The following is a 24,082-nucleotide window of genomic DNA, read 5'->3' on the forward strand; positions in this document are numbered from 1 at the left end:
CCTTTCAGCCGTAGAATTCCAGCCGTTTCTTTGCCACATGAGTTCCAGAGCCGCCTTCTTTCGCCGAATTTCCGGAGCCACTTTACTGCCGCCTGAGTTCCAGAGACAACTTCTTGCCGCCAGAGTTTAAAAGCCGCCTTTTTGTGCCTTGGAGTCTCTTTAAAACCACGTTATTGACATTGAAACTTACTACGAAGCCATGACAGAACCACGGCTAGAATTAGGATTTTTCATTGGATCTGTGTAATTAGCTTGGCTGTGGAGTGTAAAACTGTAACCGCGAGATGGCTCCCCTGCCTAACAAATTCACGTTTGTGGACAAACCAATGTTAAAGACTCAGTGAATGCTGCAATGTAATTATGACGCTTTTTATTGTCTTAAACTTCGGTTTTGCTATTGCACTGACTTAGTTAAGTTGTATTACGGCTGCAAGTAGCCTCGATTTAAACTGGTACCTTTTGTCGCTGGTTAATTTGGTATTGATCAATTTAATCATTTCCTGATTCATAAAAAACAGTTTTATATAAACATCTCTATAAGTCGACAGAGTAGAGAGGTTACGTACAGGGACCGGGCTATGAAGTACGATTGATGAGCTAATATTCATACACAAGGAGGAGAAATTGCCAGCAGAGTTGGGTTCAGGGGCAGTCTCGTTTCCGCCGAATATCCAAGCGCACCCCTGTTGACAACGGAAATAAGCTCGTTTCCGGCGGATTTCGGAGCGATTTCTTTGCCGCCAGATTCCTCCAGCCGACTCGTTGCTGCCGGGAGTCCAGATCCGAGAAACAAAGAAACAACTAAAAACGGCATTTTTGCGCTAAAAAGGGGAAAGTGTCCTGGGTGAGAAAAGCCATGAGCGCCGAGCTTGTTTGCTTACGTTGATATATGATGGGTTATCTCCTGGATACTTTATTGCGTCCTGGCACCTTATTACGCCGAGCAAACAACGCTTGAAGATAACTCGGCAATATAACTTACACTTTTCATTGCTTTCGTGCTCAGTAAAATATCGAATATAATTTTTATCTCTTCAGTTAGTACGACATCTTATTTTGCAATCAATGCATTTAAAATCTCATTTACTTTAAGTGAATCAAAATTCATCCTTGTATTTCGATCACCGCTAGATGGAGAGATGGAGCAATGACACAAAGTTTTGAATTTGTCAGCCAAGCCCGTCAAAGTAGCAACATAGCCTGGTGTCCGTAGAAACCGTGAGTTTTGTGACTAATTTTTTATCTTGCGTTAGTTGCTGTTCCTGGATGCTATCGGTCATAATTTGAGATAAAATATCGAAGGCAAAGACAAGAGTATCAATGAACTTTGATTCAACATTCATCCTAGGCCACCAACAGCGTTGAGCTTTCCCACGAGCTGCGATCAGATTAAGTCCAACCTGTTCAATTGCCCAATCAAAGTGCGCGAGATTTTGTTTAGATGCTAAAAGCGCTCGGCGATAGTTGTTATCTTAAGAAAATATAGGTTGAAAACAAGAAATGGCTGAATCTTATTGTTGCTGGTGTTTTCGCAGACGTTTGACACGATCAATCAATCATATGCTTGTTAAAATGAATACTGGGTACTTTGCGACATCGTATGGCTTTGTACGCATGTTAGATGGTTTTCGAATCTTTCCAGGTTTTGTTTGATGTGTCACGTTCCAGAGCTTTGCACTGTGCGCTGTATCCAAGGGTTCACCTTCACACACCGCCGCGTATTTTACTTTGATCGCATAATTGCCATAAGCAGGTCTCCCGTTACACTGATGATCCTGCCAACGATGCAAGTAATATTGTCATCATGCCGAGCTTTTGCCAACCATGCACGCTCTTATTTTCTACCCACAATGCAATACTGCAGGCAAGCTGTTACACGACCAAGGACTGCATCACACGGCATCTGAATCGATTATTTTTAGTTCATAGATTTATGGCGATTGTGCTAACTCGAAAGGTTACTAGATCAATGGATCGATGCCGAAAGCATCTCGTCAGGAAACACAGGACAGAGACGGCAATAGTCTGGTCGGAGACACTGACACACTCGCAACTGCGATCGCTGCCAGAGCTCCCAACTCATGACAGTGCTGAGTGCTTTGACAAGTTATTGCGTCTAATTACACAGAGCTTCAGGGAGCGCACAGACAACATAGACATGTTAACATCAGATTTATCGTTCGTTGACTTAAAACCTTCCCAGCTTATGCAGTGATATTTGTGCGTCATTGGTGAGAAAACCTCACACCTACAGCTGAAGGAAAGGTTAAAGGTTAAAGTTGACGTCGCACTTTTCAACTCGTCAATTAGGAACCTTCGCGAACACGGTGGCGGGCTGATGTCATTTTGATTGGTTGATTGATTGGTCGATGACATTTTGGCGATCGTTTCAACATTTCACGAAGCGTATACTCGAAGATATCACATTGACAATGAACCACGCGCGACATCGCCAGCGCATTCAAAAGATAATTTCGTCACCAGCCGCACTGGTTTCATTGATTCTATATTCACAGTAATTCGTGTTATGGAGACCACGCAGCAAAGTGTCGTAATAGCTCCAACAATTACCAAGCTAAAGATGATAACTCGTGATAACTGTCTGTTGACTTTTTACGATGCCACGTCATCATATTCGCTCTGTGATTGACAGCGGTGGTGCTGTTAGCATAGTTAAGGTAGACCATACAGCGCCGAAGCGCAAACCGTCAGCTCTCAAGTTGCCGCAAACGAGACAGAAATTCCTACTTTTTCTTAAACAGTATTTAGATGTCTATCTTGGCTTTCCAACTTAATTCTATTGCAGTGGGTTGTCAGACGGCGATTTTGAGCATATGATGTCCTGACTAATTTTCAATTAGTCCTTTAACCAACACATCGAACCTGTGCTATTCGGTCCAACACACGGCAATTTACGCGAAGGAGACGCAAGTCCCAATTTCACACATTTCTTGGTTGGAACAGAACCGCCCGGATAAACATCAAAAGATGTCAACTGAGGTTCCGGCATTGACAACTTGTCTGCAGAAGATTCCCGATGACGTAATACCCTGCACAGTGCATCGCATTATGTATTCAGGCGAACTGTTTACGTGTAACACAAAGTCAATATCACCAGAAAAAAAATTAATCGATCAAGAACTAAAAAACTGCTTGACGATGACATCACTTGATATGATATCGTACGTGATATGATACGATATGACATATATGATACGATATGACATATATGATATGATATGACATATATGGTACGATATGACATATATGATACAATATGATATCGTTAAAGAAAAACAGAACTTAATATTTTTGCAACGATATTTGTTCTTTAAACAAATGTATTCTCACGCTAAATTCACAATTGCCAGTCTATTTATGCGCATATAATTCGAATGGCAAGAAATTGTTTTCCACTCTTGGTATAACAAGAGCTCGTTACAATGTGATAGCATAGAGCCATAGAACCTAGAGGCAGTATCAAAACCGCCTTTTCTATACAAACGGCAAATCATCTATGCTTGTGCAAATATTTGCTTTGGCTGGGAAAATAATCCACGAACGTTTAATTTGCTGATGAGTAAATTGCTTGAAATATTCGAGTCGTTTTGAACGTTTGAATGTGCTAAACTGCAACGGTTTATCACTAAAATGAACGAATGCTGACAAATTTAAGCAAAGTCAAAATTAACCTTCCTTGGATATTTGATAAATGGTGTCGGTGTCAAAGCATCAGATCTATATCGTGGGTTTAAAACAGTGATTCCCAAACTGCGTGCCGCGGCACATTAGTGACACACACATTAGGACACACATTAGTGTGGACACACGTATTAGTGTGGACACACATTATCAAAGAGAAAGTGGACTAGGCGATACAGAGACTTGACTTGAAAAAGAAATAAGACGCAAAATTGAGGGTCCAAGAGAAAGCAACATGTACACCAAATCCGACACTAGTGTGCCGCCACAGATTCTCAGGTGTGCCGCGAATCTTTTTGGAATTTTGAAAAAGAACTGTATAAATATTTAAAATAAGGCATGCAGACAAGCCTGTGTGACTTAAAAGCGCTCTAGCTGTTTCAATAGCTGATAAATAAGCACATATCCATCCAAAAGGCACATCCATCGCATTAACACGTGAAAATAAATTTTTTAAAGCTACTTTTCTTGTCTTGTAAGTTTGCCGCGAGCGTTTTAAAATTTTTCTAGTGTGCCACAAGTTGAAATAGTTTGGGAACCACTGGTTTAAAACGTCACTTTGACGCTTTTACGTTTTTAGCAAACTCTGAATGGACAAGGCACGCGCTGAAGGCTTTTGAGGTCGGTATTTCACTCGATGTTTTAAATTTATCTAGTCACGTGACACGGGGACATTGCCAAACAGACGGTACTTTGTTGACTACATGGTGAATTACAAATAATAATCACCGTCCAACAGTAAAGTTATTGGGTCTACAAAGCTTTTTATTACATTTTAACGAAACATCTCTATACTGCCTATAGGAGCCCGATCTGTGGTATTCATGGTGTTCGGTTCATTCATGGACAGCTTGACCTAGGCGCCCTACGTCATGTCATGGCGACAACCTCCATTGCGATAATGGAGGCTCGTTTTTTCCGATTTAATAATTGTGCTAATGTTTACGTTCGACGCCGGGCGCCAACTTAACGGCGCGATATCGAGTTTCGAAACAGAAAAAAGCTACCAACTGCTACAACTCGTCAGTGAACTAACGAACAGCATCGGTCGCCAGTTGACAAAATTTCTCGGCGTATTTTTCGACGGGATGTAACAATCTTGCCCACGGTGGCACTGACAGCGTCACTCCGTAAACCCGTTTACGGTACGTGATGAACGACGCTATTTTCCACGCTGCAAGTGACGCAACATGCGCAATATTCCCTTCGATAGAATATAAAGTGATATATGTGTTCACGCTCGCTTGCAGTGTGTGACCCTTACAGCAGCAAAAAGACAATTGAACAAACACTTCATTGCGTCTTCGTACACGAAGACATAAATATCTCTGATAACTCTCAGACCGAGCGCAATTTATGATTCAAAATCGTCGACAAACACATGTTTCACGAAATGTATTTACTGACACGAGGATACTTTGACGTCGGCAAACTATACCCTCACGCTACTAGTGCAAAGGTTTAAACAGCCTAAAGAGTGCACTGGACTGTTCCAAAAGACTCAAAACGCTGGAAGTTCGTTCAGCGACTTAGACACATTATTAGGTAACCTGTCTAAAAACAAACATCAACATCGATAACCAAGAAATTAAAACAGTGTTATATGGTAGGTTGACAGTTACAGCGCCAGAAACGACGCAATGCACCACTCGATTGGTGGCGATCGGTGTTAACAACCACTACCACAACCACCACCCCGGAGTGAATCCAGTGAATCCCGAGAGACCGGGCTCGTTGCCCAAGAGATCAACGACATTAACAACTCTACTACATTCGCACACACACACGCGAGAGACGAGAATTGAGCGATGATGCGGTCTACAACAACGGACACGACCTCGGGAGACTTCCAACTCCTGAATCTGCGGGAATTGTGCCACGGAGCCGATCGGTGCCTCTGACAACCAATCAGCAGCTCGCCCCTCCGCCGTGGCGAACCAATATTCGCGGCAAGAAGATGCAGCAGAGGGCTGGGGACGCAAACAACGACAACCAGTCACAAACGCCGTACAAGGTGGTCATAGAAGAGAGATAGAAGAAGAAGAGAGATTTTCATAAGAAGCATAGAAGAGAGATTTTCCAAAAGCGCGAGTTGGTGATGACGCAGTGACGGTATCGAACTCGGGTATTTCCCAAATAGAAAGCCCGACAACGTTTATTGTTGTTTTCTTAATAACCGGTTTGGTACAAAGGCATCTTGTACTTTGGTTGTGTTTGAACGTAAAACAGGAATTTCCTAATAATCTCGATACTTCCTTTTATATTCATATTAGTAGCTTATAGGTCAATTAATCCGTCAATTCATTACTGTACTGAGTAGTGTGGTATCAAGCTGTAACTGATAGTGATATGTTACGCCCTGAATAAAAATCTCTCAGCGTCGTTACTGTGAGTTGACCCGGAGACCGGTAAGGCAGCTCAGCTATTATTATGGCAGGTTAATTAATTAATAGAGATTAAGTCCAAGTATAAAAGAATGCTATTTAATTGTGTCACAAACCCATACAATTAAAACAAAAAATTGTTAAAATGACTGCTATAACAACAAAAGATATGACATCCCCAAACTACATTAATAACATTTTTTATAAATGTTTGCTACTCTTGTGAATGACTCGAGATCCAAGAGATGCAAGTTTTTGTGTCGAGAATTTTCCGGTTCGTGAAACCAGGTTTAAGTTTACGTTGAACAGCGACACCCTTGGCCGTGAGTGACTTTATACAGCAAAGTATTGTCATGCTACTGCCACCAGCCGGTCGTTTTAAAGCCGCATTTATTTGCTCCACTCAGATACCGACGAACCCCGAAAAGACGTTCAACGATTATATTTTCTAAAGACGCCAAACCAAGAGACAAAAATAGACAACAACGAACATTAAAAGGTACTTATTGGTGACAGGCCGCCCATGAATGTTAAACTATGTGAGCAGCAGCACATTTTATACTTTGGGTACATTCCACGATGAAATGGTGACATAATTTTGAACAGAATACACTGCGCACCGGAAAATCTTGTTTTGTTATTGATTGTAAAAGAGTTAAAAGTACCAGCTGGCGTATTTAGGTTATTATGCTGCAAAATGGTTTCCGAAATTTTTATTGATTTGATTTTATCAAAGTGAAATGATGAACAAGCGACACTTCCTGATAAATCGACGCAGTATTTAAACATAAAGGAAATATTTCATCATTAAACCTGAGATTTCAAACAATGGCTGCTGATAAGGACGAGCGATATCACGTGAATGTTTGCGTAACAGAAGTTGATTTAATTCGGGTCTAGCGCAGGTAGCACTCGATGTTTGTATTACGTCAGAAATCTTAATGAATTACAAGATGCTAAAGTGCGCCCTAAAATAAGCGGATGTATTTTGTAAAGACAAAATTAAAACAACTAACTGAAAGGTCCAAGAAAGGACAGCGCTTCGCCAAAAAATTTGTTGTTAACTCTGCACGTATTTTTCAATTTAGCCATTTTTATAAAAGTGAACAGCAAATTACGGAGCAATTGCATGCAATAGAATAGAAGTTTTCACGAGGCCGCTATAACACACCAATGTTGCTCTTATTTTGAAGTGAAACCGAAGATTCAATGTCGTTTAAAGTTTTCTCAGCTTCTGACATGTTGCTCCACCATGTCTGCTGTGATCAAGCTCGGGCGAACAATCTATGTCATTTATGTTTCCATGAATGGAAACCGCTAGACGGAGGGACGGAGCAACGATGTGTCACGGCATATTTTTATACACCTGTGTTTAGAACGTGTACATTTTACATTGTATCACCCAATTTGTAAGACACGTGTTCACGGTGTGAATTGTTACCTTCACCAGACCCACTGCATTTTAGTTGTACTCCATTTGTAAGTCACTTACTTATGGCGCACAATGCTCATTTGCTCCACTCTTATGGGTTAGTTTTAGTCCAATGCGTTGACGTCGAGGTCTCTTTTTATTCCCGTTGTGCATTGTTTCATCACTATGTATGCTCGTCGGTATTTTATGGCTGCTCTCGCACTGCGGCGCTTCTTCATCTTTCATCCGTGCATAGTTGTTTTTAGTCTATTTCTCATGACGCCTTACTCCGCTACCTTAGGACCTCATTGGTAATTTGCTCTCCGCGCTTATTTTCTCTGTGACAGAGATGGAATCTGTGTTGCTTTGTGCTCGTGGCAACAATTAACAATTGTCAACTCGGCGGCAGATTTCATTCCACGTTGTGGTTTTCACTGAAGGAATAAACGAAGTGTTGTATCTCCGGTCTTACATGATTGACCGTGAATTGTTGAGACGAACTTGAGACGATTACACCGATGGTCGGCGGACAGTTGGAAAATAAGTTTTGCCAATGCGTGAGTTTCAATCACTCACTGGAGCTTGCTGTAGTAGCAAATGCAGCTTGGTGATGATTGCGGAAGCCATCAGTTGTTTAATCTACGTTAAAATCTTTTGTATGTGATATATCGACCGAACGCGATTCAAGGAAAAAACTCGCGGATGCGAACAATTTATACAGATTCACATTATTACGCGCTTGTTTAAAAGCGAAACTGAAATGTTGGTTGAGGTTCACCAGGCAAAGGATTTAAATTGCTCCTGTAAAGGTCAAATTCAACCAATAAAACCACTCCACGTTATTTCTTCGACAGTCAATTCCGAAAACGAGAATCATAGACATCAAAAACATCAATTGAGTAAGGACATGGATTGAAGTGAAATAATGTGTCTTTTTTCGTTGCAGAACTTAGTAACTTTTGAAATACTAACAATACAAACATCGAGTGCTACCTGCGCTAGACCCTAAATAGATCAACTTCTGTTACGCAAACACTCACGTGATATCGCTCGCCCTTATCAGCAGCCATTGTTTGAAATGGGAAATTTAATGAGCAAAGTTCGTTTTTCCGCAAATAAGCGGATAAGTTAAAGTGCACTAAGTTGAAGCTTGATCTCACAAACTTGTTTTGCAAAAAAGGGAAAGTGGGACATCTAACGATCATCATTGTTAATTAGTCGAACACCAGATACTTTGAACGTTTTTCAGGTTTCACCATTAATGCATTGTGACACAACAAAATTACTAATTCTGACCTACTAATTCTGACCTACTAATTCTGGTTAACAATAACATTTGAGCGCTTAAAAGAAATCAGCAAGGAATTGAAAGCCATACCTCGATGCATGCAAATGAATTAATTTCAGCGCCGCAGTTTATTGGAACGTCCAAGCATTAAAAACACGTGATTTGACTTGAACTTGCACAAAAACTACAATTTGGTATCAGCCACCAGCGATGTGAAGTCATCAGTAAATTTTATTTGTGCAAGACGTTTTCTCAGTCTTAAGATAAAGTTTATGATGTCATAACCACATTATGATGCCTGGAAATGTCTGTGTTTGTCAAGTTCAGCGCAAATCCGCAAAGTAATCTATGTTTAATTTATTTTATTACTGGTATTGTTTCGAAAGTTAAGGCTTTATATTGGTTTTGGAAGACCTGCTGGGATAATCTGCAACGTAATTATGACAAGAAACACATCTATGACGCTTTGAGGCATGGGTTCCAATTTTTTAACAGCCTTAACTCACCGTGACAACAAATGATAAAGGATTAAAATTAAAAGATTAGCATGACCTCACAACAACTCATCTTGATTTTTATTTGAAACGAGCCACGAATGTCAAAGCAAATTTACTCGCGTTAATTCGTCGCAAAAATTTCCCGGAAACTGCGCCGCGGTTTCTTGGTTAAACAAAAACGTTGCACAGACAAAGCTTTCTGCTAACTCGACAAAGAATATAATCAATGATTAACTAAGCAGAGACAAGTCGTTCAGTTATTCAGTCATTTTAGTTATTCATTAAGAAGTTGGTCGACCTTTGTAATGGGCGCTACCATGTGCGTCATCACCAAGGCAGCCAGCAGGCTTGTGACATGCCGAAGCTTATAAAAACTTTTAATAATGAAACAAAATTTATTTACGAAAACCAGAAGGGAAACTTTTCTTTCATTATCTTAAATAGTACTAACCACTCGATGCACTCAAGTTCAAAAGCGCCATTGGCAAATTTTGCACTATCCAGCCCATACTTTGCAGGGAAATTAAAGCGGGTTGTTGAATATTTAATACTTTGAAATGTTTTTCGTTCTTGTGTGGTCTGGGCCATGCTTGATGCGATAATAGATGATTTAGTTTGATCTAAATCTCCTTGGTAGAGAGCATCTGTGTCGTAATAATGCAGCCTTTGATACTTTACTGATACTGTAACTGGATAATTTGAACGGTAAAAATCAAATAAAATATGTACGATGATCGGAACTTGCACAAAAGCCAACTCGTTGTAACCCGGGCTGGAACGATGAGAAATCATGTCATGGTCGAGTTTAAGTCGTGCAAAGACTTTCCTCAGTCCGAGGATAAAGATTGTGATGTCATACCAGTTAAAATTTCCGCTAACCCTTGTACAGGGAATTATGATATCGCTTGGAGTTTGCTGTTGTGCTACACAGAGACGATAGGAAAGTTAATCGCCGTAAGACTATTTGCATGTTGCAAGATTTGATGTGAGTCAAATCGTGAGACATCTTATATGAGGGGCGCCATGTGTCAGATAGGTCGCTACTTCTGTAAACTTGCTTCACAACTACGAGTTCAAGTACACAGCGATGGCGAAACCTTGTCCAATGCGGCTGGACCAAGATTAGGTTTATTTGTAAAATTCGAGACTCGACTATAGCTTTAGGTCTGCCATAATTTTAACAGATTTGGTTTTTAAAAGTGAGGGAACCCGGTCCTTTAGTAAAAAAGTGGGGGCCTGGGCCACTACAGCCCTCTTGTCACAAAGGGCCCATCATCCACCATCTATGACTTTACTAAAACCATTTCATAAACATGACAGTTCTAACTAACATGACACAATGAAATTTAACCAATGTGATATAACTAAATATCTAAACCACTATGCATAATACAACTAAAAATCTAAGCAATTATTTAATGCTAACTAAGAAATTAATAAATTAAACAGACAGTCGTTGTAATAGTTTAAAGAGTTTCAGGATTTTACTGAAGGAAACGGATGACCTGTTATCGTGTACACATTACGTCATTTTTCTGACTAAAAATTTAGTTTACCGACCTTCATTGACAAGCTTAAGAATAACCCCATCTCAGCAACAGCACGCGCTTTGGTGAATCTTGAAGAATTTACTCAAAGTTACAATTACAATAGTTAATTACTGCACACACCTTGCCAGCTTCGACAGTTTTTGAATTTATGTTGAATGCAGATTTTTACATGAACGATTTTTACAGGCTTTTTATAACGGAAACCATGAATACATCATCAAATCATTACATCATTATTACATCAAACTGTTCCTTAACTGAAACACATTCATTGCCACTTAATTAGCTAATTACCGACTGACAGTTACCAGAAGCCAACTAAATTAACCCCACACCTCATGCAGTCTAGCTTATATAGAGGAACAGACTTCTTCTTTTCGCTGGAAATCGTTATTTTTGACTCATTGCTGCCACCAACTGATCTCAGGTTATGTTGAAACATGTGGTTTAGTAATTTGACATCTAGAAATTCACAGTGACCTAACTGGAATAATGACGGTTGAAATTTACACACAAGACTTGTGGATAGTTAGGACTTTTGACAAAATGTAAGAACTTTATTGAATGAATTCAGTGTAAATTATTTGATATTTTTAAGGTATCTGGAATTACATTTTTCTTTTGTCTTGTTTCTTTACTAAGCAGAAAGCTAAATTTGTTAGCTTATTTCTTTGCATTTGTTTTCACTACGACTATGATAACTATGTCTCTAGCTACAAGTCGTGCTTCGTTATTCAGTTCAACAAATTTCACAATCAATCTACGTCATCAATCATTGAAACGGAGTTGTCTATAGCTGCCCTGAAAAGCAGCTTACTGGAAAAATTCATGCAGTGAAAATCACAAAATTTTACTCCATTCCATTGCAAGTTGAAACATCACCATTTTGGTTGGTTGGTGCTTAAAGTACTTTACATAAATTGAAGATGAATTAAAATCAGTTGGCAATGTTATACGTTGACAAAATCTATTGGCAGTAACAGTTACGTATTGCTTCATGACGCGAATATGAACAACAACGAGAATCGTCCCGTTGAAAAGTCATCTCGCATAAACTGGAATGCCTAAAAACCCCAGATTCCAATTTTCAACCTGGGATCGAACAAATATCATAGTTACGTCATAATTGCATCTTTCTTCGGTTAAGATCATTGTCAGGAAGTGTAAATTTATCACATGTCTGTTCGCAAATGATGTCATAAAGCAACAATATTACTTCAGAAAACAAAAGTTGGCGACGATGTAGGAGGATTGTAATTTTATAAGATGTGGATGTGATCTACTTTTAAATATATGCTTTGTATCAGAACTGCAGGTTTAATATTTGCTGAGGTCAAAGTCATAAAATAACGAAGGACAAATAAAATCGAAAGGCCACACACTTCAATATAGAAGCTTCTTTGGCTAAGTTACTGTAAATGATTCACAAATTTTGTTTCAAAAACGCTTTTATAACATTTGACATTCCTAACGTCATATATACGTTTACTTGCTGCTGGTAGGCGACATAATAGGAAAAAACACTAAAAATCGTATTTCTTGTACAGTTTAGTGTAAAAGCGAAATAATTACCTCGTTCTATTTGTTTTGGCTAACCTAAGCAAAAAAAATATGAATCAACACAGCTTTTCTTGCGTAATAATAGATAATGTTAAAACGTATTGTTATCAAACAAAATTACCCTTTGCTCTGTATAGAATAATAATCATTATGAAAAACACAGGAGACAACCATTATTTTGCTTCGTGTACAAGCGATTACTTAAGACCAGCGCAGCAAATGATATACAGTCGAATCCGCTTAATTCGGACACCGGATAACTCGGACAACTGCTTTATTCGGCCAAAATGCTCGAGAACGGAACAAAAGTAAAAATTGAAGGTAAAAAACTCCTGTTAATTCTCCGCTTAATTCGGACACAGGTTCGCAATTCCTATCGTTAGGTTAATGACAAAATAAACAGTACTTCGTTCGTTTTAAGACAAGATGCAGTTGCATTATGAGTGATTATGATAAAACAATAACGATCGATGCAGTAACAATCGACACTGAACTCATATAAGGCCGTGCCAGCTTCATAGTCGCTTTTACCTCGGTACAATTGCGTCCATCTTGTAGAACAGAATGGTACAGAAAAGTTTAGCAAAAAAAGTGAACGAAGAAAAAAATAAAGACGCTTGCTTCACAGTTGGGCAGTTAGCTGCGTTGGTGGGGATATCAAAAAGTGCGTATATGTGTGTGTTACACAGTAATATACAGTATTTGTTGAATCGTTTGGTATCGAAATACTGTACAGTACAACTAACCTGAAGGTATAACTCTTGTGCGTTTTATGCGATCAGTGCCAATTACTGCAGTATAGCGCAGCTGTATATATATAGCAGTGCGTTGTTTGCCTTTACGCATGACCATGAAACGAGCAATTGATTTTCCGCTTAATTCGGACAAAGCCGTTTCTCCGCTTAATTCGGCCAAAAGTGAGCGGAACCAAAGTGTCCAATTAAGCGGAGTCGACTGTACAACGTACACATAAAAGCTAGGAATAATCGTAGCGCCAACACGCGAGGTAGAAATAAAGGCAACCGGATCGGTTATTGATACGCGATAAGGCGTGGGGACGGTCAATGAGGTCATAAAATTGCGTAAATGTGTGGTCAGACGAGTAGTTGTGAGACGGGACCTTGGGTAGATACAAACTTGTCCTAAAACATATTTTTATCTTGTAGGCCGTGTATAATCAGTATCTGCTCTAAGTTGAGATTGCGATTTCTCCAATGCTGGGCTGCAAGGTCACTCACAAGTAGTCGAGGAGCTTCAACAACACGCATCAGGTCGCATGGAGCTGGATTTAGTGTCTGGCTGGTGTTGGAATAAGCTGCATTTCGTTTTCAGTGAATTATCTCGCAAAATTAAAACTTGTAGAAGCAGTGCTGGGGCTAATGCACGTGACAAGGTTTGAAAGGGCGACAGACAATAATACGACCAGATGTTCTTTGAAACTACACCGCGGTTATTTTGTATTTTATATTATTACCGCTGTTATTTTGCGAGTGACGCAAAAAATATTATCTACGAGTGCATCAAAATACGGCTTAAAAACGTAAAGTTTTGACAAAATTCAGTAAATTTGGAAAAACATGAGCCGAGTTAAAACATTCGCTAGAACAGAACTTAATAAACGAACATTAACACTCATACATCGTATATCGGCTTCACCACAATGAACGAAGGTCAAAGGTCAACCATAGAGTTGTGAAACTTCCTTTCACTCTACACTGACAGCGTTAAATTGTTTCGAAAGAGAATCTCTCCCAAAATCCCGTCCCCGCCCCTATAACGTCACTCTCCGCCAGTGCCCGGGAGAAGTTGGAAGTTCTTGAGAACGACCGGATAACTGGATATCGGGGTCGAGTAGGAACCAATTCGGTCAATGTGGACGTGGATAGGGTATTTGGAGTATTCACTTGGGTATTAGGAGGTGGATAGGGACGAGGCAGCCCTGGTTAAGGGGGATGTCGTAGCCCACCATGCACTTGAGGCAGTAGATGATGGAAGACTTGCTGATCGCTTTCGGCGCGTTCAACTTGTTTATCACCATATCACCATAGGGGATGTCCCCTCGAAATCGAACGTCGCGCTTCCCTCCTTCAAGTCGATCTCCACCCGGAGGTTGATCACTGATCCGTCGTCCATCTGGTCCGAAGCGCGAAGTACGCCGTCCGTTGTCATGGAGACGTCGCGCAGCAGATTTCTAACCGCGACCTCGGCGTGGTGTTGGATGTGTGCCATGTAAGCTTGGACCACTTCCAACCCGTAACACGATATAAGCTCCTGGACCAGGTGGATCCCCTAAACAGAAAGCTTCGTTGTAATGTCTGTGATTGATACTGTTGTGACGTCACAAAGACACTTACCTTCTGGTTAGCGGCAACTAGCGCTCTCAAGTCGGCCAGGTTGCCATCCATCCTCCCTCATTGATCTCTATCGCCAACATCTGGTACTGCACACCATCCTGCATGGCTCCTAGGTGGCTTGGGATGTGAGGAGCGTTGGAAACAAGACCACCATCAGGTCCGAAAAGAGCGCACGAGAAGTCAAGTCATTCCTGTCGATTCATGTAATGTTACACAAAGAATATTGAGTGTTTTCACGACACACAATGACAATAATAGAACTAGGCCTACACCTACTCAGTTGTCAAGAACATATTTACATAAGCAAGTCTTGCAATATACACAAGACTGTACAGGACTTTCAACAACTGAACCACAAATAAAATGTCAAGGGCCGAGAAATCTTGGTGCAATAAATTCGCAGAAATTAGACCAAACAAGTAAAAGCAGTTTTGGACGATTATCTAGACCAGTGATGCACACAGCAGTCTCCAGCTTAAGTACGCAACTTAAATCTGGTCGGTTTGTGCGTAGTTTGCAATGTTTTTGTTATTTCTTCCCTTGAAGTGTGCACAGTGACAGAACTGCACATCACAATCAACCCTTTTAAGCCGTAACAATTACACAAGTATAATTTCGTCTGCTGGGTTTACGGTTATGACAACAAATGCACAGCTTGGTCCTTGAGATGAACATTTTAATTTAGATTAGTAAAGTAGGCCTAAGTATCAAACTTGTAATCGCGAATAAGTTAGTGTACCAGGTCGTGGATTCAAATCTGCATGCACTTTATACAACGCTTGCATGAGATGGGTGCAGTAGTGAGCTAGCCTGCAGTAAAATTGTACAAGTTTTTGCAGATGAAATTATTGTGTTAGGCGGTGAGTATAATCGCACAGTAGCTTACTCCTAGTAATTCTGTAACTTTTAACTGCGCATGATGACAGGCAAAGGCAAGCATTTAAGTGAATCTCAGAGATTAGAAGTTATCACCGGGTTGAGGGAGCCAGCTCCTCCAAGTAAGTAAAGTTTTGCTCGGAAGGACGAAGTGAGTGAAGACATTATTCCAAAGGTTTAGAAGAATCATCAAGAAGTTATTCGAAAATGATCTGCTTTGATGTCTGAAGAGACCAAAACAAAACAATTTCAAGCATCTGTTGGTCAATTTTCTGAACTGGAGGATATGTTGTATGTTTGGATTGATAGCAAGCGTCGCACAAGCCTTCCACTTCCGCCCTCATTGGCCGTTTTTAAAGCAATACAAATCGCTGAACAGCTATTGATATCAGAGGATGGCTTGAAAGCTTCATGGCAGTGGCCGATTCCGATCACGTCGTGGATTGCAGAAAATTCTTCTCCACGATGAGAAGATCCCGAGAATGTTTATAACATAGAGGAAACTGGGTTATTTTTTCAGCTCTTGCTCATGCCATCTGAAGATGTCAGCACTATCCGAGGAAAAAGAAGGAAAAGAAAAGAAAGCTAAAGAACGAGTGTCACTGGTTGTTTGCACAAATGCCACAGGAACGCATAAAGTTCCTTGTACATTGATTGGGAAACCAAAATTTCCGGCTTGTGTCAACAATCGAGAATGGCCTCTAAAGTACTAAGTCAGGGTAAAGCATGGATGGATGTTGACAAGTGTTGGAAATGGTTCAATAAAGTTTTTCATCCTGAAGTGAAGAAAAGAACAGGATGCTGGGTTCTCTTGTTGATGGACACCGCTCCTTGTCATTTTTATGCTTTTGAGAGAAACAACGTCATGGTGGCATTTTCCCTTCCAACTGCACTAGCTGGAAGCAACCATGCGATATGGGTATAATTGCAGCACTAAAGAAAAGTTGAGATATTTGTATGTTAAAGATGTTCTTAGCCTTTATGAGCTAAAAGAGACTTTGAAGTTACGCAAACAAGAGCAAGCAAAAAGGTTACCCAGAGGGGCAGCGGGTGTTGCCTATGGCAACCATCATCTGCTAGATGCAGCGAATTATGTCAACTATGCATGGGATGCGATATCAGAATCAGCGATAGAAAACGTGTTTAAAAGGGCTGAATTATTTCCATTAGAAGGTGGCATTGTTGATGGATGAAATCTGATATGATCTTACGTCCAGGATACGAGAACTAGATATGAAAAAACTGTTTAATTTTTCGACATGTGGTGGCTTACCACTCGATGTCACTAGAGCATGATCTTCAATCCCAGAAAGTTCGATACCTCCAACTCTGCCACCATCGTTGATGATGTCACGTCCTGGATTGGCAAAACCAAATCCTTTCTTGTATCTGCAGATGCGTGAATGAGTTTGATGTTAGTGAACTAAATAATAATGTTTGAATAATCTAAAAATTTGAATGCTAAGTTTTAATAAAACGACAGCGTAGCTCTTGCATAGTAATTGGTTGTGAACATTCTAAAAATATCATTCGACAACAACTTATACATGGATGAGGTTCTTTGCAACTAAATGTGGAAAATACTTCAACTGCATCAGGGTTGATCTTAGAACCCACCTGGCTTGGAAAGTCGGCAAAAAGTCACCAAACTTTGATGCGACACAATCTAAGTTTTTCACCGTGGAAGGCTGACACACGAGGGCGCAGTCGGTCTGCTCATACCTCGGATTCAAATAAAGATCGGTTTTGATGCTTTCAGGGGAAACCCTGATCTGATAATGCTTGCACACACTCGACTATAAGCTCATCAATAGTGACATCTAGTGCAGATATGGGCTCTGTGATCGAAATGCAACGAAATTGTTTTTAAAAGATTTATACCAAACAAATCAGAAAAGAACAAATTATTAGGTAATTGCAATCATCCAATTTACCAATACGAGATTATCAATTAAATTATGTATATTGAGATGTTTATATGACATTTTATTATCCAACCATTACAGCGAGATGATGATTTAAACTGTGATAATACACTGTGATGTAACAAATTGGTAATAATGAAGTAAAATAACTGTCGCAAACTGTTAATTAAAAAAAAGTCACCCAAATAAATTAAATAAGTAAAAACATTCGGAAAAGACGTAACGATTTAATCTTGTTTAAATAAGAGACAGCCTTTGTTGTAGAGAGAAGAGATTGTCAAGTTGCCTGAGCTACCGCAAAACTAGCACTAAATACACATGGACCACGAACGGAATGGCAAATTTTTCGTGGCAATTCGCCGTGAAAAATATCGGCTTCGTGTGCTCAGGGATGAAAACGTGGTGTGTAGTTGGAAATAAAAAAGCAATGTTGCATAATGTTGTGGGAAATATTCAGGAAATTTCATATGATATGATACTAATAAAACAAATTATTATTATGATTCATGAAAATAAAATCATGATGAAAATACCAATTGTCACAAGGGTATATAATGAAGCCATGTTGCATAATGTTGTATGATATAATCAGGCAAGTTCATATGATATGATACCAACATACTCACGGGAGTGGTTACGGTGAGATAGGGAAGATGAACTCCTCTAGCACATGGATGGGAGAGGAGAGGATAAGATCTCCCTCATTGATCTCTATCGCCCTCATCTGGTACTGCACGGCATCCTGCATGGCCACTAGGTGGCCTGGGATGTGAGAAGCGTTGGAAACAAGACCACCATCAGGTCCAAATAGAAGGCACTAGAAATCCAGTCGTTCCTGTCGATTCATGAAACAATACAATAATGAGTGTTCTTACGACACACAATGATCATAATAGAACTACACCTACTCAGTTATCAAGAACATATTTGCACAAGAAAGTCTGGCAATATACACAAGACTATACAGGACTTTTAATGACTGAACCACAGATAAAATGCCAAGGGCTGAGATATCTTGGTGCAATAAATTCGCAGAAATTAGACCGAACCAACCTCATCAAATTCTAATTGGTGTCACCATGACATCATAATGCAACACCCTTTTAATCATTTTTGCCTTGCAATAGAGTTCAACTGAGATTGTGCTGTTCTTGTCGATTATGATCGTTGGACCGTGAATCATGTGACCACATAACAGGTCATCCATGAGATGGGCCCTAGTGCCAAGATGACCGCAAGAGAAACAGAGCATACTTAGTACCTACTACTTAGGTATGTAAATTTTGCCATTTTAAATAATTTTTAGTGCCAGGTGTGCCATAAGCTATAACCAAGATACCATTTGCACCATGTTATCTTCACAATTGCTTTATAAGTTACCTCGGATTGATGTGTAGTGGCATGTGAGCCACTACCAATACCAATATATCATTCGTGGGAAAGTATTCGCCAGTTGTTTATTGAAATGTTGCTTGTTGATGAAACTGCAATTGTCGCTTAATATTTGGAAACTTTCTCTAAATAACTTTATGTGAAAGCGCCGTTTAGTACGTTGCCAGGTGATTTCATAGCATCCGAGTTTTAACTGTAAATAATCCCCATTGCCCAAACGCTTATTTTATCGTTCGCGCATTCTGAAATATTTGTGTATATTGTGTTTCCGTTCACATCGCTTCGCTTTATAAACTCGAGCTGATACGCGAGTAACCGCGCAGACAGAGATATCGAATCGTACGAACGTATTACGTAAGTCGTGTTAAATGTAATCTGTTAGACTTGTGTTAAATGGTTAATGCTAAGTTTGTGATTGTGTAATATTAATCGGAACCTGTACAGTTCCTACAATAAAGGATTGTTTCTGATAAACTGTATCTGTTAATCGTAAGGGCGTTCGGCTAATAACACGTTAGGTTGGAGAATTCTAACCGCACGCAACCACGGAGTCAGATCATTAATTCGGCAGGTAAATTAAGTCCGAATAACATAAGTTAAAACAAGCAGCAACCTCTGAAGATGCAATTATGCACAGTTTGTGATGTAATCACTTGTAATAAGACAAAAGCACAGCATGCACATAGGTGCAGCAAAAAAAAACTAAACATTGTTATTTAACAACACTTTACTTCGTCACAAACCATATTGTTACACAACATAGAACTTACTCTGGCAACAACCTCCCCAGACACAGATTGGCATCACAGTTAGGGGAATCCCCTTTCAGTAGCATGTGGGGCCTGGGTGGGCTTCAGCAGATTCAGGGAGGACTCGGGCTGACAGCAAACAATCCCAACCTGAAAAATTGTATAGACCAGACCGTGCTGCGACTGTGTCGATGTCAAGCTGTGATGAAAATGTTCAACTGTCATAGAAATCAAACAAAATAAGACAACATATTCTACTGTCAGTAGAAATAATGCAAAACGAGACAAGTCGTCTTTCTCCAAATTTTGAACTTCCACATTAATTTGTAAAAGTTAAAAAGGTAAAAAATCTCAAAAACGATCGAAAGAACACAAGATAGTAAAAACAACATATACACAAAAATAAAACGAAGCATTTAGAGTCCAAACAACACATACTAGCACATATCGGCACATTGAAATAAAAACAAACTTTGTCTTGATGTTGATATTAACAGGAAAATTTGCACCATTGTTGAAGTTTTGCTTTAATTTAAGATTTGAAAATAAAATACCTGCGGTGCTTGTATGGTGACACCAGCTGTAGTAGACTTGAACACATGCTCATATTCCCCGTCGTATCGACTTACATCTGTTGATGTTCCTGTGTAAATAGTGTCATAAATTTCATCACAATTTAAGTATTTGCATGTCACAAAATCATTCTTTATAACGGAACAAAGAACTGGTCAGGATATTCACAAATTCTATAAACAAGTGTCCGGCCACGCGGCCACAACACCAATCACTGGAATAAATGGTTGGGATACCACGATGACAACACAAGGACATAACTTACGTAATCTTATTAATATTTATTTAGCCTGTGCATGCATGCAACGTACATGCTCATACTGATACTGGATATATTAGCGGCACCATACCTCTCATGTTGTACCCAAATGCTATGTTGGTCTTCAAATGACGTCATAGCGTACCAAATAACGCCACCTGCTGGGCCGGATAATATTGCTCTATTTCCATCGAACCTGAGCATTGAGGAGTGTGAGATGTTGTATTTTATATCAGAAGACGTAAACATTTGATGAATCTTTTCCAACTCAAGGGCTGTTTGAGTGTTGAGTTTTTACAGGCGGGCCAGATCATAGGCACAAACGATGTCATAATTAGTTGGAGCTGTTACTTGCTCCTATATCTACGTTCCTCAATCTACAACACAGTTTGCAATGATAGGTGTCAATTTGTTGGTAGCTTGCTTATCGCTGATTTAAATGAATATGACGATCTGTTGTTATACTTCATGTTAATATAATAATATAATCACAGCCTTACGAACAAACTTACTTATCAATAGGAGTGAGGCCACCATCAGACTGCATAAAGAGCGAGTTGATGTCTATGTTGCTGACGTCAGACTGAAAGCTTCTATATATGCTTTAACTCACAGTGTGAGGTAGGCATCTACGCATGCAGCGAAGTCGTGCGAGACAATCTTGACCATGGACTTGAGATGATAGTTAAGACTTGTTTAAATCTCATCTCCATGGCAATCTTTTTAACTGCTACTTCATACTCGGAAAAGCTGCATACATAGACATCTGATGTCACAGTTGAACGTTAAAAATATTAAATTAAACTTGATTATGCAATAGCATAATTACTAATCAATGTATAAAGACAATAGACCAGCATCACAAAGTGAACAATAACCATTAACCAAACAATCGATGATGCAAAGTTTTGCGACGACAACTTAAAGCAATCGAGCTTAAACAAGACTCAAACTCAGCATTCTTTTACTTTTGCTGCCAAACAAAGCAAAACAGTTGTAAGCACCAAAACATATGCATTGCCAAGCTGTATGTAATTTCAATCTAACAACAGCATAGACTCACATGTATGAATGCATGACAGCATCAAACAAATAAACTACTATAATTACGCACAGAAGTGAGGCTTACTTTAGCTCTTGCCTGACACTAACATAAGCGTAGGTGCAGTTCTACAACCAACAGAAAACTAGGATATAATTAGGAATAGGAAAGCAGATCAAAAAGGTTAAGAACCGTTGCTTTAAATCAAAGTGAAAAGTGATAATAAACTCAACTCTGACGAAATATTAAACACCATGAAAACTATAAAATAAGCAAAGACGAAAAATACAAAACCCACATTTAAAGTCACCAGTAGGTAGTAGCTTAATACAACTGCATTGTCAACTGGAAATATCAGAGTTAATAAACTTACGAGGTCCAACATTTTTGGTCTTGATTGGTTTCCAAGAGGATCTCTCCAGCCCTCAGTGAGAGCAAGTGCCATTCTCTCATCTTTCCTCTCGAGGAGAAAATTTGTGGCAACGGTCGTTCCCATCCGGATGAAATCGATCTTAATCAAGTGGAGTGATTAACGCATTATAATTTTCAACTCTTCAAAACAAAAATAAACTATGTACACATAATTAGGTGGTCTATAGATTTAAACAGCATTTCATAGCAGTGGTTTTAGCCAAGTTGACAAATGGTTAAACTTGTGGAGATGATGAGAAACTAACATTAATTAGAGACAAACTTACAGGCATATTTGTAATTAAGCACCAACAATAAAATCAAACTACATTTGATAATAATATTTTTAGCCTCGTCAACAAAGCAACAAATTAAACTTGAAGCAACAATGAGAAATAAAATTATTCACAAAATTATGATAATATTTATGTTTATTTTTGTAACATACCTTTTCCATAATGCTTCGAATTCCTTCCCTGGGAGCATGACAGTAATTTTGTGGATCGACAGACAACAGCTTCATCACTTCGACGCATAGGTCAGTCAATTGGCAGATCTGTGAACTACTTCTGCTGCAATTGCAATGAATGCTTTCAATATCGATAATGAAGTTAGGACTAGCATTTTTCATGTCTAGGCTATGTAGCATAGGCCTAGGCCTACTACACTGGAAAAAAAGTGACCGTCATCAGTCCAAAATTTTTATCATTGACTATTAAGACGTTGATTTCGTTGAAAAAACATTGCCCATACCTTATTGTGATCCAAGTAATACCCATAAATCTGCCTACATACAGTTTGCAACTCCTTTTTATGGCTGACTAGGCCTACGCACCACCGATGCACTGGAAACAATGATGGCTACAACTAAAACCCATTATACGATGTGATTGGCATTTACTTCGTTATATGCGAAAGACTAGTGGCTTAATCTCATTCGTGCCATGTAATATACGAAGCCACTTGACACAGTCAGAGTTTCTTACCTAACTGTTACCTTGCTTGCTGTTCTTGCTGTTACCTCGATAAATATCACATTAATATTGAGATGGTGACATTTCGTCACTGTTTAATTCAAAACCTTCCTTAGAATCCTTATCCATGCAATGCCGTAATTTTATGAACTTTGTTACTAGATGCAAGGTTAAACAAGGTCGAAACAACTTAAAAGTAATCCTGTGTAAGTACAATAGGCAGACATTTAATACAAATTTCATTACCCTAATTACTTTCCTCGAAATATAAAGACCTTTTTTTAACAATCAGGGAATGCTAACGTGCACAAGTGCTACGATTCTTTGATTTATTTTTTACATAAAAACACGGCATTTATGCTAACAATCACAACGAATACGTTCAAGATAACCTTAATTTAAGCTAAAATATGTGGTTCCTAACTATATAATAACAAATGTTATGCACATTGTTAGAACAAATTCAAACAGAATTACAATAAAACAATCCCACTAATATCGATTATTTGAGGACTTAAAATTTTACTGTTCAACTTGTAAAATGGAAAATCCTGTATACTTATAACATGTAAATATTTAATTTCAAACAGTAAACTTTTTGCAATGCTGTAAGCATTTAGGGCCTCGTCCTCTGGAATCACTACATACTTTCTAACAAGAGAAACGTACATAGTTTCACACAACATTACCAATTCCAGTCTCCCAAAATCAGGAAGACCATCTTGAACATATGTAGCAACAAAACACCGAATGTTACATTATGTACCGTAAATTTCTATCCATCGAAAGTACGAACGATTGTGTGGCATGACGCTGAGAAAAGTCAGCACATCGGCAGAAAAATTGTTAAACAGAAGAACTTTTGGTCCCAGAGTATACTTGGATGCAAATAAATTTTCGTCCTGCAACAGCATACAGAGGTGACGTTGGTGCTTTTCCGCCAAAAACTTTTGGGTGTTTTTAAAAGAAGCTCTGCTAGTTAAAGACTTGAATAAAGACTGCTTCGCCTCAAACCGCATGTACCATGTTCTTGCAGATGAACCAAGGTTTTCTATATCCGTTTGCACATGAGTCAGATAATGTTGTTTTGGGATGATATTAACACTTGGAAACGCTAATTTAAAGAGCTGGAGAT

General features: G+C 39.2%; 1 protein-coding gene across 4 annotated transcripts in view; it reads right to left on the minus strand.

Annotated features, from left to right (window-relative positions):
* LOC143452340 (5-oxoprolinase-like) overlaps window positions 1-23,029 on the minus strand; it is a 74,081-nt gene extending 51,052 nt beyond the window's left edge. Inside the window, exons 1-12 of one of the 4 annotated variants that reach the window (XR_013115011.1) lie at window positions 22,727-23,029; window positions 22,422-22,545; window positions 21,936-22,073; window positions 21,033-21,270; window positions 20,612-20,897; window positions 20,243-20,331; window positions 19,710-19,887; window positions 18,174-18,382; window positions 17,240-17,460; window positions 16,896-17,011; window positions 14,747-14,937; window positions 12,327-14,681 (exon numbers count right to left, since the gene is read on the minus strand). Coding sequence is in view for 2 of the 4 variants with exons in the window: in XM_076953272.1 (XP_076809387.1) it covers window positions 14,747-14,797 (51 nt within the window). In the remaining 2 variants the exon portion in view is untranslated. Of the gene's footprint in view, window positions 1-12,326; window positions 14,682-14,746; window positions 15,057-16,895; window positions 17,012-17,239; window positions 17,461-18,173; window positions 18,383-19,709; window positions 19,888-20,242; window positions 20,332-20,611; window positions 20,898-21,032; window positions 21,271-21,935; window positions 22,074-22,421 lie in introns of those variants that run through there. The other 3 variants (XR_013115010.1, XM_076953272.1, XM_076953273.1) reach the window with 3 other exon arrangements.
* Between the last annotated feature and the right edge of the window lie 1,053 nt (window positions 23,030-24,082).

Source organism: Clavelina lepadiformis, chromosome 4, assembly GCF_947623445.1.
Source record: "Clavelina lepadiformis chromosome 4, kaClaLepa1.1, whole genome shotgun sequence".
Lineage (NCBI taxonomy): Eukaryota > Metazoa > Chordata > Ascidiacea > Aplousobranchia > Clavelinidae > Clavelina > Clavelina lepadiformis.